The 15,213-nt window shown below is 42.0% G+C and overlaps 2 protein-coding genes across 22 annotated transcripts in view; both read right to left on the bottom strand.

Annotated features, from left to right (window-relative positions):
* The window catches only part of boi (brother of ihog), a 47,793-nt gene extending 46,414 nt beyond the window's left edge, over positions 1–1,379 (bottom strand). For both annotated transcript variants that reach the window (XM_064699000.1, XM_064699001.1), the window contains exons 1-2: positions 1,327–1,379; positions 217–432 (exon numbers count right to left, since the gene is read on the bottom strand). The gene's annotated coding sequence lies outside the window, so the exon portion shown is untranslated. The remainder of the gene's footprint in view (positions 1–216; positions 433–1,326) is intronic.
* A 742-nt stretch (positions 1,380–2,121) lies between these two features.
* The window catches only part of trol (terribly reduced optic lobes), a 137,355-nt gene continuing 124,263 nt past the window's right edge, over positions 2,122–15,213 (bottom strand). For 17 of the 20 annotated variants that reach the window (XM_064699073.1, XM_064699066.1, XM_064699067.1 and 14 more), the window contains 8 exons: positions 14,247–14,318; positions 10,439–10,656; positions 10,082–10,354; positions 8,281–9,206; positions 6,430–7,151; positions 5,934–6,350; positions 5,704–5,851; positions 2,122–3,077 (listed from right to left, as the gene is read on the bottom strand). In XM_064699073.1, the coding sequence (XP_064555143.1) occupies positions 3,035–3,077; positions 5,704–5,851; positions 5,934–6,350; positions 6,430–7,151; positions 8,281–9,206; positions 10,082–10,354; positions 10,439–10,656; positions 14,247–14,318 (2,819 nt within the window). In that variant the 3' untranslated portion in view covers positions 2,122–3,034. Of the gene's footprint in view, positions 3,078–5,703; positions 5,852–5,933; positions 6,351–6,429; positions 7,152–8,280; positions 9,207–10,081; positions 10,355–10,438; positions 10,657–12,004; positions 12,020–12,366; positions 12,459–12,944; positions 13,374–14,246; positions 14,319–15,213 lie in introns of those variants that run through there. The other 3 variants (XM_064699087.1, XM_064699068.1, XM_064699080.1) reach the window with 3 other exon arrangements.

Here is a 15,213-nt window from a genome sequence, read left to right as displayed (position 1 = left end):
GACGAGTTAAATGAAAAATAAATAAAACTGGTGGCAACTATTGGCCAAAAAAGGATACAACAACATGCGTCGCTGTCTTGGCCCGTACAAATTGTCAGCTCGAATGGAACGGGCCAGTTGCATTTTATGGACAGCTTGTTGACCACATGAACTACTTTCCAGTCGCGCAATTGCCGTTAGCCGTCGCTTAACAGATAAAAATAAACCACAACTCACCTGTGCAATGCGTGCAACCTGTGCTGCGCAGGATTCCAAGTCTCAAATCGACGGTTCGTTTCCTTCAGTCAGCCGCAATCACAATTGACATAGTTGAGTATTCAATATCGGCGCGAGCGAGAGAGCGGGAGAGCGAGTTTCCACTCTACACTGTTTTTTTTGTTTGTTTTTGTTTTTTCAATCACTTGGTTCATTCACAAGCAGAAAACAAGTTACCTGTTTGCATCAAATAAAAGCCATTAGAAAACTTTTTGCATTTCTTTTGCAGCCATAAAAATGAAAACCGAGCAAACAAAAAGAAAAAAAAAACCAACAAAACAAAAACCGAAAGATTCAATTAGTTTTGGCCCCTCTCTTTGTCCGACATCCGACGTTGGCAACAAGCAACGGCACATTTCCGAAATTCGACTCTCCAAATATTTGGCATTAGAAATGGGAAAGAGGAAGCAGCAGCAACCGGCAAACTAAGCGCCTCCCCAGGCAAAAGGCAAACCGCAAAAATTTCCGATTCAACGGTTACTTTTATGAATGAACGACGAAATTGATTGACTGGCAATCAGCTGAAACATTCAGCGGCACATTCTGCGTACATCGGCTCAGAATGGAAGATAAAGAATGTTATGAAAACATGAATACGTGTAGTTGTATGTATGCATCGATCATATGTGATGTAAGCATGTGATTGAAAACTGCAGCGCATTACACTCGTAGCATTACATCATATATGTACATACATCTGCGCTTGGTTTGTTGTTTACATCAATCAGACAGACACTTGGCCAATAACTGATGCCAATTCAGCTGTGCATATGTACATGCATCCTGTGACGCACGTGCGCACAATTGTGCATACATCAGTACATCAAGTTCTATGCATTTCTACATCTGTGTGTACATCAGTACATTAGGACATCACACACACACACATTCGCACACACACATACACAGAAGTATTTATGTCATTTTGTCGGTTGCCTTTTGCAGCTGTTTGCCGGCCGCCGCGACGTTTTAAAAATAAAAACAAAATAAATATAAATATAAATAAAAATCAAAAGGAACAATAAAAAAAAAAACAACAACAAAAATGAATGTAAGAAAGAAAATACTAACAATGCAAACGCTTCAACCACTTCGCACGCACTTTGTTCTTGTTGTTGTTGCTGTTGTTGTTGTTGCCTTTGCTTTGCGTCGCTTTTTGGCAAATTGCATTCGCTGCCAATTAACACGCACTTTAACAGGTAGCCGCAATCCTCATTAGCCTGATGATCATTAGCAGCTGTAGCTGCAGCTCATTGATAACAATTCGCACAGTTCGCGGGCTGCGATCACTGAATTAAAAACAAACAGAAAAAAAAAAAATACGACAAACGCAAAGAACGTACACACAGAAAACACGCCAAAAGCAAATTGGGGCGAAAGAAAAAAACGGTAAAGATGCTCGCGCACAATTGACCAGAACGCAGAACACAACCTGTCAGCGTCGCGTCACGTAAGTAACTGAACTGAAATGTCTTCGTGCATTCGACGTCAAGAGCGGGCAGCCGGGCCGGCAGCGCTCGGCTCGCATCGGCCGCACACGAGGCATATGGCCGAAGACACGGCTTGTGTGCGAGAGCGAGCGACAAGGCAATAAGCAATAACAAAGCTGCTTGGCGATCCACCAATACAGGCGCAGCGCTGCTCAAGACGGCGTTAAGGAAGCTGCGCCTGCTGCAGTCGCCCTCCCCCCACCCCTTCACCGAACACACCACACACTCAAAACACAGCCGACAAGCGCAAATCGAGCGCAAAAGAAACACGTGCCAAAAGATTTGATTTTTTTTTGGTTTTTTAATTTTAATTTTTTTTATAATTGTTATTTGCTTGACAGTTTCCATTCGAATTATACATTTATGTTGATAATAATTTGAATTTTTTTTTGTAACTTTTATTCTTGTTCAATAAACTGTAGTATAAGTATATTTAGTTTAAGTTTATAAACTTTGTGCATGTGCTTGTGTGTGTGCGTGAGTGTGTGAGTGTGTGTGTGTGTGTGTGTCATAAGCAATTTTTGTGAGGTTAGATTAGGATCTGTTAATTGTCAAGCTGCACAACATTTTCCACTGGGCTCTCAACGAAAAGAAATCATCGAAAATGAAAAGATTTTAAGATTTGATGAGCAAAAAAACAAAAAAAAAAAATTAATATTATTATTATAATTTTTATAAAATGGCTTATATATCATTTTGGTTATGTATATGTAGTTTGTTCTTGTTGTTCTTGGCTAGTATCCGTTGTTGTTGTTGTTCTTCTTCTTCTTGTTCTTGTTGATCTTGTTTTGTGTGTGTTCGAGTTAGTTGGGCCTTAAGGTTCTATATATAGGTATATATATATATATTTATATGTACTGTAGTTATGAATCCATTTAACTTTATTGTTTCGTTACGAGTTTTCACTTCTTATGGCCGTTGTACGTTTAAAGTTAGTTGTTTTTCTTCTTTCATTTTTTCTGTTTTTTTGTTTTCTTCTATAATTATTTCAATAATTTTTGTGCAACTTTTAAGATTAACAGTATTAAAAGTTGTAGAAGCAATTGCAACATTTCGTTTCTTTGTTTCGTTTTTATCGATGGTTTTCTTTTCGATATCAAAAATTAGCGCATTGTGTAAAATTGTCCCTCTTGTTCTATATATATAGATATTCCATAGTCTAACATAGTATATATATATAAAAAAAAGTTTATTTTAAAAAAAAAGCTAACTTCTGTTGTGGGATTGTTGTTTTTTTTTTTTCTTGTTTTGTTTTGTTTTGTTTTCTTTCTTCTCTTCTGTGTGTCGCCTTAGACGACGGGTGGTTCGGTGCCGCCCAGGGCCTCATCGTTACTGAAATGTTCGGGAAATAAAAAGGAAATCAAATTAAACTTAAAAGAAAAACAAATAAATTAAAAAATTTTTAAAAAAAAGAGTATAATAAACAATATGAAATCATCATAAAAGATAAAAAACAAATCAACTTTCAAATATTTAGAGCATAAAAGATTTTTAAAATATACAGTTATTCTAACGTACGTCAAGCTTTAAGTCGTAATCGTATTGAGTCTTATGCACTCAAGCTTTTGCCAGCTTTAACCTCGAGCTCTCAAGCAACAAAGAGCTTTTACCTCCTTGAACAGCTGTCAAAAGCTCCTGTTAGCTGCCGCAACTCTACAAAGTTTTCGTGAGCTTTCAAAGCTCTTTTATTTCAAACGCCAAATGATTTCTGAGCTTGAATGAGTAAAGTGTAAGTTGAGCTTTTAGCTGTATTTGCGATTCATTTGCGTTCACTCAAGTTTTAATGAGCTTTCGAAGCGTTTCTCGTGGTAATTTCTCATGTTAAATATTAAACGCATGTTTGCAACTTAAGTACATTAGACATTTATCGATTAATTTTGCAATATATGTATTTATATATAGTTTGATATCGATATACTTGTACTCTTGCATAGGCTGCTAGGCATAAAAACATTTACTATAAACAGACAACGCTAAACGAGTGTTGAGACTAATTAATATTGTAAAGACGAAGAATAGAAGAGTATTTGTCTATCGGTTTGACTGTTCAATTTCAGACTTTGTCTCAACGAGTTGAGCTACGAACTCGCACTTGCCAGCATTTCAGTATTTTGCGATTAACATATATGTATGTAGGTATAGCCAGTAGGCAATATCTCTTAGATATATATAAATTTGATATAACTGTTTATGGTATATATGCTTTCCTAGGTTATCGTCGCGCCTGTGCCGAAAAGATTCACAATTTACGACTCTGCCGCTGCCTATGGAATAATTCCTTGCCACCTATCAAGTACTACGATAGGTTTTACACTTTCTTAGTGGTAAGTAAATATTAACGATGTTCTTCTTTTTTTTTTAACAATATTACGGTGCTAGCTAGACATAAAAAAAAAAAAAAAATTAGCTATATATGTATGCGTATATGTTTGAATCCTTCGGGATCTGTCGTAGTTGAGTTAGTTATTTGAAATATTTAACTATAAATTTATGTATATATATTCGATATATATATATTGTTATAACATGATATTTTGCAGTGATATGGCACGATAATTGTTTCATATGTCATTCAACAGATGGCGCCACGGCCGGGCGCTTAGCTCGGCGCGGGCAGCAGCCAGATCAGGCCGCCTGCCAGCATGGCCAAGGGCGCCACTGCCACGCCCACGGGCCGAACACTCGCATCGTAGGCATAGCCATAGCCATGATGCAGCTTAAGGTTGGGTCGCGGATAGATGATGTGCACCGGCGGCGGCTGATCGATCTTGTCGAAGAAGTTCGGATCGTATCTCTTGTCGCCCGGTTCGTAGTCGTGATAGATGAGGCTCGAGGGATTCCAGTAGTCGCTAATCTCCGCCAGAGCCGCATGCAGTGTGCAGAATTCAGACCGATTAACAGAAGTGACAAAAAAAAACCCTAGACTCAAGTCAGACCTAGAGGTAGAGTTGGCTTAAGCCTGAACAAGTGTGTAGAAAGGACCTGATCCTGACCTAGAGTAGCTTCTAGCTGAATTTACTGCTAAGGGTTGACTATACAGCAAGCTGAATAGCTGCCAGTTGCAATAGTGGAAGGCTCAGCGGGAGAGAAGATTAACCTAAGCTCTCCGACCTAGACCCTCATCTTACAGTTAAGCTGTAGCTGTGCTTAAGCTGATCGGGAAATGTTGAGGGACTTTAAAGTCCAGTCACCAACTATTTAGTCAACGAAACAGATCATAGCCCCAACTAAGAGGTAGACTAAGACATAGATTTTCTTCCAGTGGCTCACCTAAAGCTCAGACGAACTTTGAACTGCATCTTGCTAGTCTATGGCAGAGCAGCCTATAAGGCCCAGATCCCATTACCCGAGCTAAATCTTAAACATAACAGCTTAGACCTAGGTCAAAAATTAATGCTTTGTTACGTACGATGAAAGTAAGCCCCAACCTTGACCCTGTACTCACTCAAGGCTCATAATTAATTTGACAAGAGTCTTCTCCTAGCTAACCCAAACCCACAATCAGATCTCTCCCACGCCCGGTCTTTGACTTTACCAAAGGAGATACCAGCTCTCTCCTAACCCAGGGTCATGTGTCGATCCAAACTTGGAATGCACTTACCCAGAGCGTTGTCTAGAACTAGACTTCGACCTAAGCCAAAGCTGACCTTCACCTATGTACCCATCCTTGACCCGAGAAGACGAATCTCCTTACCTAACCCAAAATCACATCTCGATCCAATCTACAAATGCATTCACCTAAAGCGTGGACTAGACCTAGACTAAGTCACAGCTAGACCAGGATTAAGGTTTACCTTGACCAGAGGCGATAAGACTTTTAATTTAACACTAACCCAAAAGCCGATCTCGATCCAAACCCAGTCTTGGAATACACTTACCCCAACCGAAGGTTAGACCTAGACTTCGAGTCAAGCCACAGCTGATCTGGAGCTGGCAGAAAATTTCTTTAGGTACTTACACGGGGCAGGTATCCACGTTGACGCCATTGACAGCGGCCTTGCCCAGATTGATCTGGCCGACGGCTTCGCCTTCGACAAAGACAATGCAACCGTTGAAGTTGTGCGTGTAGCGTTTGCCCGTGAAGCTCGATATGTCCGGTATGCCACCTGCAATGGAATTGGAATTGGAAGCAAGTGAGCATGAGCACAGTTCATCGATTAGGGGCAGAGATTAAATGAGGAGACTGACCAATATAGACGTTGCCGGGCAGATGCATCTCCTTCTTGCTGGTTGGCCGTGTCTCGCCGGAATCGGAGATGCGATCGACCTCCAGTATGGCCGTGTTATCCGCACGCTTCACCAGCACAATGTGACGCTGTCCATCATCGACGGGCGTGTCCACATTGCGTATGACCACCTCCTCGCCGTCCAGACGCAGTGCATATTCCACAAAGCCATCGACGACGGCTAATGCTATAAAGTCCTGGCCGGTAAACTCCTCGCCAGCGTTCTGGCCCCACCAGAGCAGCAGGCCGTTGGGCTTGCTGGTGGAAAAGACGACCACCGCCGAGGTGTACTGCTGATCCACCTGCGAGCTGAACTGGTTGCGATCTAGCTCCAGATAGCCGTTGCCGCGGAACGAGGCATTGAAGCTCACTTGGATGTCTGTAAGGGACGGACAAGAGCAACGAACGGCATAAGAACGACAACTCCCCAATTTGCCAATCAATCTGGTCACACTTACGCTCCTCGCAGTGCTTGCCACTGTAGCCAACGCCGCAGGCACAGATCGCATGCTGCTCCAGCTCGGTGCAGGTGCCGCCGTTCTCGCAGGGCTCATTCGCGCAGGGTGACGCCGCAACATAGGGCTGTTGCTCCTCCTCGTGGGAGGAGGTGCCAGCGCTGGCTGACGGTGCTGGCCCGCCCATGGACAGCTGCTCGCCATCGGAGTCGCTGTCGCCAATCTCGTTGAGTTCGTTGCAGTTCTGCACATTGGCCGCATCCTTGATGCCCGCCAGCAGCTGAACGGGTCGCATCGAGTCGTACAGCCGCGAAATGCAGCCATCGAAGCCATCCGTAATGTTCACATCCCGATTGATCTTGACCGTCGCCCGATCATAGCCGCCCACATACAGCGGCGTCTTCAGCGAGAGTGTGCGCGGTGCACCCGCCGCCTTGGCACGCTGCTCGGGCTCATCGCCCACACGGAGTATGCTCTCGCCCTGGCGGCGCAACAGCTCGACGCGCGTCCATCTGTGCAGCGGCAGCGGACTCTGCGAGCGCACCACCACCGGCTTTAGCCGCGCCGCCGTGTTAATGATCAGCTCCACGTGGCCGTCGCGCAACACCAGCGCCACATAGTCGCCGCTGGGCAGCTTCGACTCGGCCGCATACAGCAGCACCGCATCTCGCAGGCTCGATGGACGCAGCGACAGGGTCACATTGATGCGCGATACGCGAGGTGTGCTGTGGAGGAAAGCGGTGCGAGTTCAGCGGCAGTCAGTTGTACTTTAAAAGGAATGCCTAGATTAGACCTTCCATATTTCTCAGATCAGTTAACTATTAAACCTTTAATTGATAATTCAAGTTGATCGTAGGATTAACACTTTCTCTAGACGACATGTTCTAGCTTAGATCATAACACCAATCTAGTTAAGAAATAAGGTTTGAAGTTTCCCTCTTTGTTTCACTTCTTTCCATGAGTTGCCATTGGACCATTTTCCTTAGACAAAAAATGATAATATCTTTTGAACAATAACTGGTTAAGTTCTTTAGAGAAGAGCTGTTAAAGTTAAGCTTCCCTATACTCAAAGGAAGTTCCTTAACTATTAGGAATTCCTAGGTCGAAAGATGTTAACCAAAGTTAAGGAATTCCTAGGTCTAAATTGTATATAGGAAAATGTGTCTATTCCAAAGGCTGCCATCCTCCCAGATGGATATATTTTATCTACAGCCCCTACCACCTATGTATACATAGGAGTTTTACTCATCATTAACTTGGTCCCGCCGGCTAACCCTTCCAAATGCAATGCCAAGCAAAAAGCCTTAAGAATAGCTAGAACTTCGTCCAAGCTTAAGGAATTCCAAGGTCTAAGAGAACCAATTTTAAATTTAAGGAAGTCCGGCTGACGGTGCTGAGAGAGCACCTCTTCTCAATTTTATACAGGCAAAAGCTCTCTCAAAATTAGTAGCCTAACTGATAGATAACTCGATCTTATTTACGGCCCCTACTTGGTCTTAACTTCATCTTACTGCTTCATTATTCCAGCGGGAAACAAATGGAATCCCTAAGTTTAAAAGAACCAAGGCTAAATTTTTGGAGTTCCCAAGTCTCAGAGGACCTAGTCTAAATTGTATATAGGAAAATGTGTCGATTTCCCGATATCTTGATAGATGTCTTGATATCACAGAAGGATAGATAGATTCAACATACAGCGCCACCCCAATTCCTATTCGTAATCCTAGGTCTAAATCATAGGAAAACCTCTTCTTAATTTTATATAGGAAAACATTGCTATTCGAAAAAAAGCTCTCTTATATGCTATCCTTGAGGGGCAGTCCCAGCTGTGTAGAAACACGTGGGAATTCGACTCACCCGTAGGCCGCATAGCTGTTGCGCTTGAAGTTGAGACTATGCTCGTTCAGGTGCTCCATGTACTGGCACCGATCGCCGGTGCGATTCAACGGGCAGAGGCATTCCATGTCCAGTTCGGTGTTCTCACAGCGACCGGCGCCGCACAGGCCCGGCGTGCACTGGGTGCCCTCGACGGCGCAGTTGCGTCCGGTCCAGCCATGTTGGCAGACGCAGGTGTAGGCCAGTTCCGTTTGGCTCTCCAGGCAGATGCCGCCGTTGGCGCAGGGTGAGTCGGCGCAGGGCTTGCAGCTGGTGATGCCCTCCTTGAATTTGGCGTCCTTCATCAGTTCAATGGTGCGACCCTGGAGCGCGAGGCGACTGATGCAGCCCACGAAGCCCGTTTGCTGGGCCACCGCCTCGGCGGGCAGCTGATCCCAACTGGGCACGCCGCCAATGTAAAGATCATCAATTAGCTCCAGCTGCGGTATTTGTGTCAGCGTGGGGAATGCCACCGGATGCTGTTCGTCCAACTGGATGTAGCCATCGCGACGGGAGCGATGCACCCGAGCCGTATGCCATTCATTCAATTCGATCGGCTGTTCGCCACGGACCACCATCGGCTTGCCGCCAAAATCAAAGCGGAATTCCACGTAGCGATCCTTAAGGGAGAGCGCTATATAGTCGCCAGTTCCTCGCGTTTGTCCATTGAAGAGCAGCAGACCGTTGGCCGATTCCGGGCGGAAGGTGATCTCGAAGTTGAAGTTGAATGAGGAGTCGGGCAGTGTGGGGAAGCTCATGTAGCTGAGCGGCTGCTGATGGAACTGCGGTATGACGCCAGTGATGCCCAATATGCTTGGATAGTCCACGGATTCGCCATCGCTATAGATGGCGGTGCAGATGTAGCTGCCGGCATCATTGGCCTGCACATCCTGCAGCAACAGCTTATCCTGTGTGATGAGATCAGGCGGAGAACAGTTAGAAAGAAGGTGGCGATCAGTTAAGCAAGAAGTGCAGATCAAGAGATCAGAGAGAAGGTGGAGATCAGTTAGGCAAGAAGTGGAGATCAAGAGATCAGTTAGAGAGAAGGTGGATATCAGTTTAAGGAGAGGCAGAACTCAGTTACGGATCAGTATCAAATCAAGTGGAGATCAGTTAAAGATCACGAGGAGATCAGTTAGAGAAAAAGTGAAGATCAGTTAGGCAAGGAGGTCTGGTTAGGATCTGTTTGAGAACAGGTGAAAAAGTTACAGATCAGTTTAAGATCAAGTGGAGATCAGTTGAAGATCAGGCGAATATCAGTTATCTGATATCAGAGAAAAGATGGAGTTCAGTTGGACAAGAAGTAGAGATTAGTAAGAGAAGAAGTGGAGATCGGGTAAAGATAAGGTGGGGATCAGTTTAAGAACAGGTGAAAATCAGTTACAGGTCAGTTAATAGTCAGATGAAGATCGGTTAAAAATCAAGAGAAGATCAGTTAGACGAGTAGAAATCGATTAGGGTTCAATTAAAGAAAGTGTGAAGATCAGATGACAAGGATATCTGGTGGGAATAGTTCAGGAACAGATCAGTTAGACAAGGAGATTTTGTGAGGATCTGTTTGAGAAAAGGTGGAAATCAATTGAAAATAAAGTCAAGATCAGTTAAAAATCAGTGGAAATTGGTTAGAGATCATTTAGAAAAAAGTTTGAGATCATTTGGAGATCAGTAAGATCTGAGGCAAAGATCAGTTAGCAAACATTTAGAGATTAATTAAAGAAGAGGCAGATATCAGATGGAAGGCAAAGATCAGTTGTAAACAGTTGTACGATTTAGCTCTACTTACACTGAGTATATCGCGACCCGGCTGCAGCTGTCCGTATTGGCGTGTCCAGCGATAAGTGGGCTGACGGCTCTCATCGGCGTCACAGTTCAATTGGGCCCGATCACCTACCTGGGCGTGCACGATCTTTGGACGGCGCAGCTCATGCGGCTGCTCCTCAATGGCCAGCTCATAGCTTGTCGTATACAGATCACCATCATCCGTGCGGCATTTGCACACATAGTTGCCAGCATCCGCGGCGGTCACCTGAGCGATGACCAGACGGTTGCCCACTTGCTGTGTCGCGGCAAGGAAGTGAAAGAGAGAGAGAGAGAGAAAGAGAGATAAAGATAGATAGAGAGATAGAGGCGATTCACTCACCTGTACGTTGGCGGAGAGCGGTGCACCATCGGAACGTTCCCAGATCACATCCGTGTAGCTGTTGTCCGAGGAGTAGCATTCGACTTCGGTGGATTCGCCGACTCGCAACTTCGATGACTGCTGATCCAGTTTGAGGCTGTAGTCGCGTGGCACCAGAGGCTCTGGCGGGGGCGTGGCCCTCGAGGGCGGCAGATATGCGCCCGGGTTGGGCATGCCCGCTGCTGAGCAAAACCATCAAGGGTGGGGCAGAGCACCACCACAAACACAGGGACAGCACAGTAAGCAATAGAGGAAGAGCAGGACGACGATGACGACGACGACGACGACGACGGGGACGACGAGTTGAGGATGTTTCGGCGGTTGCAACGTTCACAATTGGCGACAATTCACAATTGGGTTATGTGATGAACAAGTGCACGTGTACATGTGTGTGTGTGTGTGTGAGCGGTGAGTGTATGTGTGTGTTGGTGTGTTCGTGTGTTCGTGTGTTTGTGATGCGGCATTGAGATGAGTAGGTAAGAAAAATACACAGAGAGAAAAAAGCAGTTAGCAAAATACATGTCAACAATGGCGATTTATACAGATACGTGATGCGATGTTTATCGAACGCACGTACGTCAGATCTAGCGATAGTTCCAACGCTCGTGTGCGTCTGTGTATATATATGTGTGTTTCAATGTGTGTGTGTGTGTGCGCATTCGATACGCATCACATTTTTTTACTTCTTTTTTTTTTTTTTTTTTTTTAGTCATTTTATGTTTAGAATTTCGTTTCCTAGTTAGACAAATAAATACATAGAAGTTGGTGTGGGTGGGTAAAGGGGATAGAATAGAGCGGTGATATCGATACTAATAGTTACACAAAATAAAAAAAAAAAACAAAAAACATAGGTATATATATATGATAATACGAGAATAGAGCTACACAAAATATACTAAATATGGCTACTGTTTCGAATCACACTGAATACGAGTACAAATACTATGTGTAATGAGTGGTTGGGTTATGTATGCGATTGTTCAGTTTGATAGTTTTTTTTTTTCTTTTCAAATTATTAATGAAAATACTTTTGGTATTTTTCATTTTTTTTTTGGTATTTTGTTGGTATTTTTGTGGTATTTTCAGCTTAATATGTATCGAATGACAAAAATGGGTTACCATTAGACCAGTAAGTTTTCATTGACATATACTTAGCTACAGACACATGTTATACAAATACATAAATATGTCGGATATACATACATATACATATATCCTATATATGGGCTACCAATACAATACAAATTCTACTTAAATATCGTTGACACATGGTTATATCGATAAGATTTTGATGGCAATTTGTTGTTCGATCGAAAGATTTTTAGTTCACAAAAAATTTATTCATTTATTTAGTTTTTTTTTTTTTTTCAATTTCAGTATGCTCTGTTATTTGTCTTGTGTGTGTATGTGTATGTGTATGTGTGTGTGTGTGTGTGTGTTTATTTACAAAATTTTGTTTGGTATTTTGATCAAAATTGTACATTACTTAATATACGGAGTTGGGTTAGTACAAAAAGGAATACCCACATGCATTGATTAACTCTACAAATCAGATACCATTTGCTCGTTTTAGAGTCGTGCCCGATACCAAAAGTTTTGCTGTAAAATTGATGCGGTAAAACGGCGTTCGGGTGTGGGGCATGCGCGATTCGCCGATTGCAAGCACTTTTGTGTTATCGTATTATCGTTATCGTTTATCGATAACATTACCGTTGCGACTTACGTACTAGCAAAACCTGCGTACAGTCAGATAAGCAGCTACCCACACACACTACTGCAATTTGTTGTTGTTGTTCTTGTTGCTTTCGGTTGTTGTTTTTGTTGTTGTTGCAATTGCTTCATCTAAAGTCGTGCTGTTGTTGTTGTTGTCGTCGTTGTATTTATTTAACTTTTCATTATTATTTATCTTAGTTTAAACGTGAGTTGAGTGCAAGTTGCAATTGTTGCAGGTTTTCTTGTTTTGCATCTAAAACTTGTGCGCCTACGAACGGAGTTAGGAGGAGCCAAACAGTTGGATAGACAGATAGCCAGATAAAGATAAAGAGCATAGGCAGATAAGGATAGATGGAAAATAGCATATGATAAATGAACAAACATTTCTTTATGCTACTGTCAAATAGCGAAACCCGACATGGTTTCTATTACTTTCAACTAGCAGCTGCATGTCAAATTTAACAGCTGCCTGTTAAGTTCTGAGTTCAGTGTTGCCAGTGTTGGCAACGCCAATTGACAGTTGGCTTTGGCGTTGCCACAATGCAAGAAAATGTAACAATAAACTTTGACAGCAGCATAAAAATAAAAAGGAAATGTGAGATGATAGAAAAAGATAAGATTGGATAGAGAGCGAAGGAGAGAAATATAGATAGGAGAGAGCGAGAGAGTGGGAGCGTGGGTAGGGGATAAAAATACAGTTTGCAGGCTGCAGAAAGAAAGTGTGACAAAGAAATGTGAAAAACTTAAGACGAACCGAAGCTTTTTGCCAGCCGCACAACTTGATGCTTTGCCGTCCAATCGCGATGCTTTCGCTGATCCCGTTTCCAGATCTGTGAGCGCTTCTGCTTGCCGGCGTAGCTCTTCTTCCAGCGCTTAAAGCTGCCCAATCCAGTGCCAGTGCCAGTGCCAGTGCCAGTTCCAGTTGTCGTGCCCGTACCCACGCCCACTCCGACTCCCACTCCCGTGCCCGCTGTGGCTGCACCCCGGCTGGCCGTACAGTTGAACTCATCGGAATGATCTGTGCAATCGTAGATGCCATCGCAGACCATGCTGGACTTGACGCACGTGTGCGGATGCGAGATGCACTTGAAGTCGGTCGGCTGGCAGGCGTAGGAGATGATCGGGGGACGGGCGGGCGGTGGTGTCAGCGGTTTGGCGGGCGACATTTTGTTAAGTTTAAAATCTATTTTGCTCGCAGTGTTATTTTAGCATATGCAGGCATTTTCAGATTTGGTATTTTTTCGGTATTTTTCCAGTATTTTTTGTTGGTATTTTTCAATAAATATATATGTATTTGATTTGGTTGTATAAAGAGCATAAAAGAAAAGATTAGCAAAATGACGCCTAATAACACATCAGCCGCGGTTAGTACAAATATCGCCCACTTTATTGCCGCTACTGCGATTACGCATACGCACCGTTCGCCAACGTATTAAAATAAACCTAAGTCCATCTAGTATCGTGTTGTTGCAACATATACGTTAACTCATCTATATAGTTGATCGAATGTTGTGTGCCGTTTGTAACAACCGTGTTTAGTATAATTTACAGGGGTAGGTAGCTTGGGGTATAGATGAATTGTGCTGTCAGATGCACTACATACCACAAACGAAAAAAAAAATACTAACTAAATACTAGCTAGTTATGCGGCAGGCTGGTTGTGCAGTGTCCCCGCGTGTGTGTGTGTGTGTGTGTTTGTGCTTTTAGTGGGCCAGCGGAGAACCAAATTATATTTTCTCTATTTCTTGTTTAGTTTAAAAGATCGTAGCTCGTTTATATACAAATCGTAGGACTAATGTTTAGTATTATCAAAAAAAAAAAAAACACGGCATTACAGTAATACAAAGCATGTTTCAATAGATATAAGTAGTATAAATGGAAAAAATAATACATATTATAACATACTAAAGATATGCAAGTGGCTAATTTAAACAAAAAAAAAAAAATACTCATACAAAATTATAAAAATCATAAAAATAATAATAAAAAATAAAAAATAATGTTGGGCTGAAAAATGAATTTCATATGTGATTATTACGCGGTAGCGGTAACACACCTGCACATATATATAAGACCATGCAGGGGAAATCTTGGCCGCCCTTATACAAGCTCAAATTGTACTTATTTGCTAAGGTATTTCGGTATTTTTTTTTTCGGTATTTTTTCAGTATTTTATCGGTATTTATCGTTGGTTGTTGATGCAGTTGTTGCGGTTGTTGTTGCAGATGCAGTTGTTGTAGCAGTTGAGTTGATGTTGTTGCAGCATATCATATTTAATAGTGTATATATATATATATATATATATAAATATATAATATATATACGTATATGTATATATGGTTTATGTATACATGAGCATAATTCGGTTTTTGTGTAGTGTTTTGTAGTATTTTATCATATGCAAAGCGCCCAAAACATTACAAAATTTCATAAGATATATATATATATATAAATATATATATATATATTTGTGTGTGTGTATGTGTATGTTTATTTTTTTTCATTTTGCATTTTTTTTTTTTTTGCACAAGCGCACATGTAAGAGAAAGAGGGAGAGAGAAGAGAAAAAAGCAGTAAAGAAAGAGAGAAATAAAAAATATTTATCAAATAATTTGATGTGTACCATTCAAGAACAAAAAATTATATGCCCTAAATAAAACTACAAATTCGTTAAACGAAATTCTCAAAAATGTGTTTTCTCTTATCTGTTTTTTTTTCTGTTTTTTTTTTTTTTGCTATTTTTTTGGTATTTTTCTCGAGAAAGAGCTTGGCAGAGCAGCGCGTAGTTAAGAATTTGGAATTTAGAATTGGAAATATATTTTCGTTTTGCCAATTGGTATTTTGAATAGAACTTTTTCTTTTAGGAAACGTTGCTCAAAATAATAACCTCAAATTAGGTTAGGTTGAGAGTATTTCACGGATTCCATTGCTTTTAAACTGATTTTAACTTATTCAATGCAAAAAGTACAAATATACGAATATCTAAAAACAATTTACTGTGAGACTTTCAACTGGAGATTATT

Source organism: Drosophila montana, unplaced genomic scaffold, assembly GCF_035044405.1.
Source record: "Drosophila montana isolate Dmon_TW-CO22-7 unplaced genomic scaffold, ASM3504440v1 contig_787_1, whole genome shotgun sequence".
Lineage (NCBI taxonomy): Eukaryota > Metazoa > Arthropoda > Insecta > Diptera > Drosophilidae > Drosophila > Drosophila montana.
Note: the sequence above shows the minus strand (reverse complement) of the source record. Positions and strands in the feature narration are given on the sequence as shown.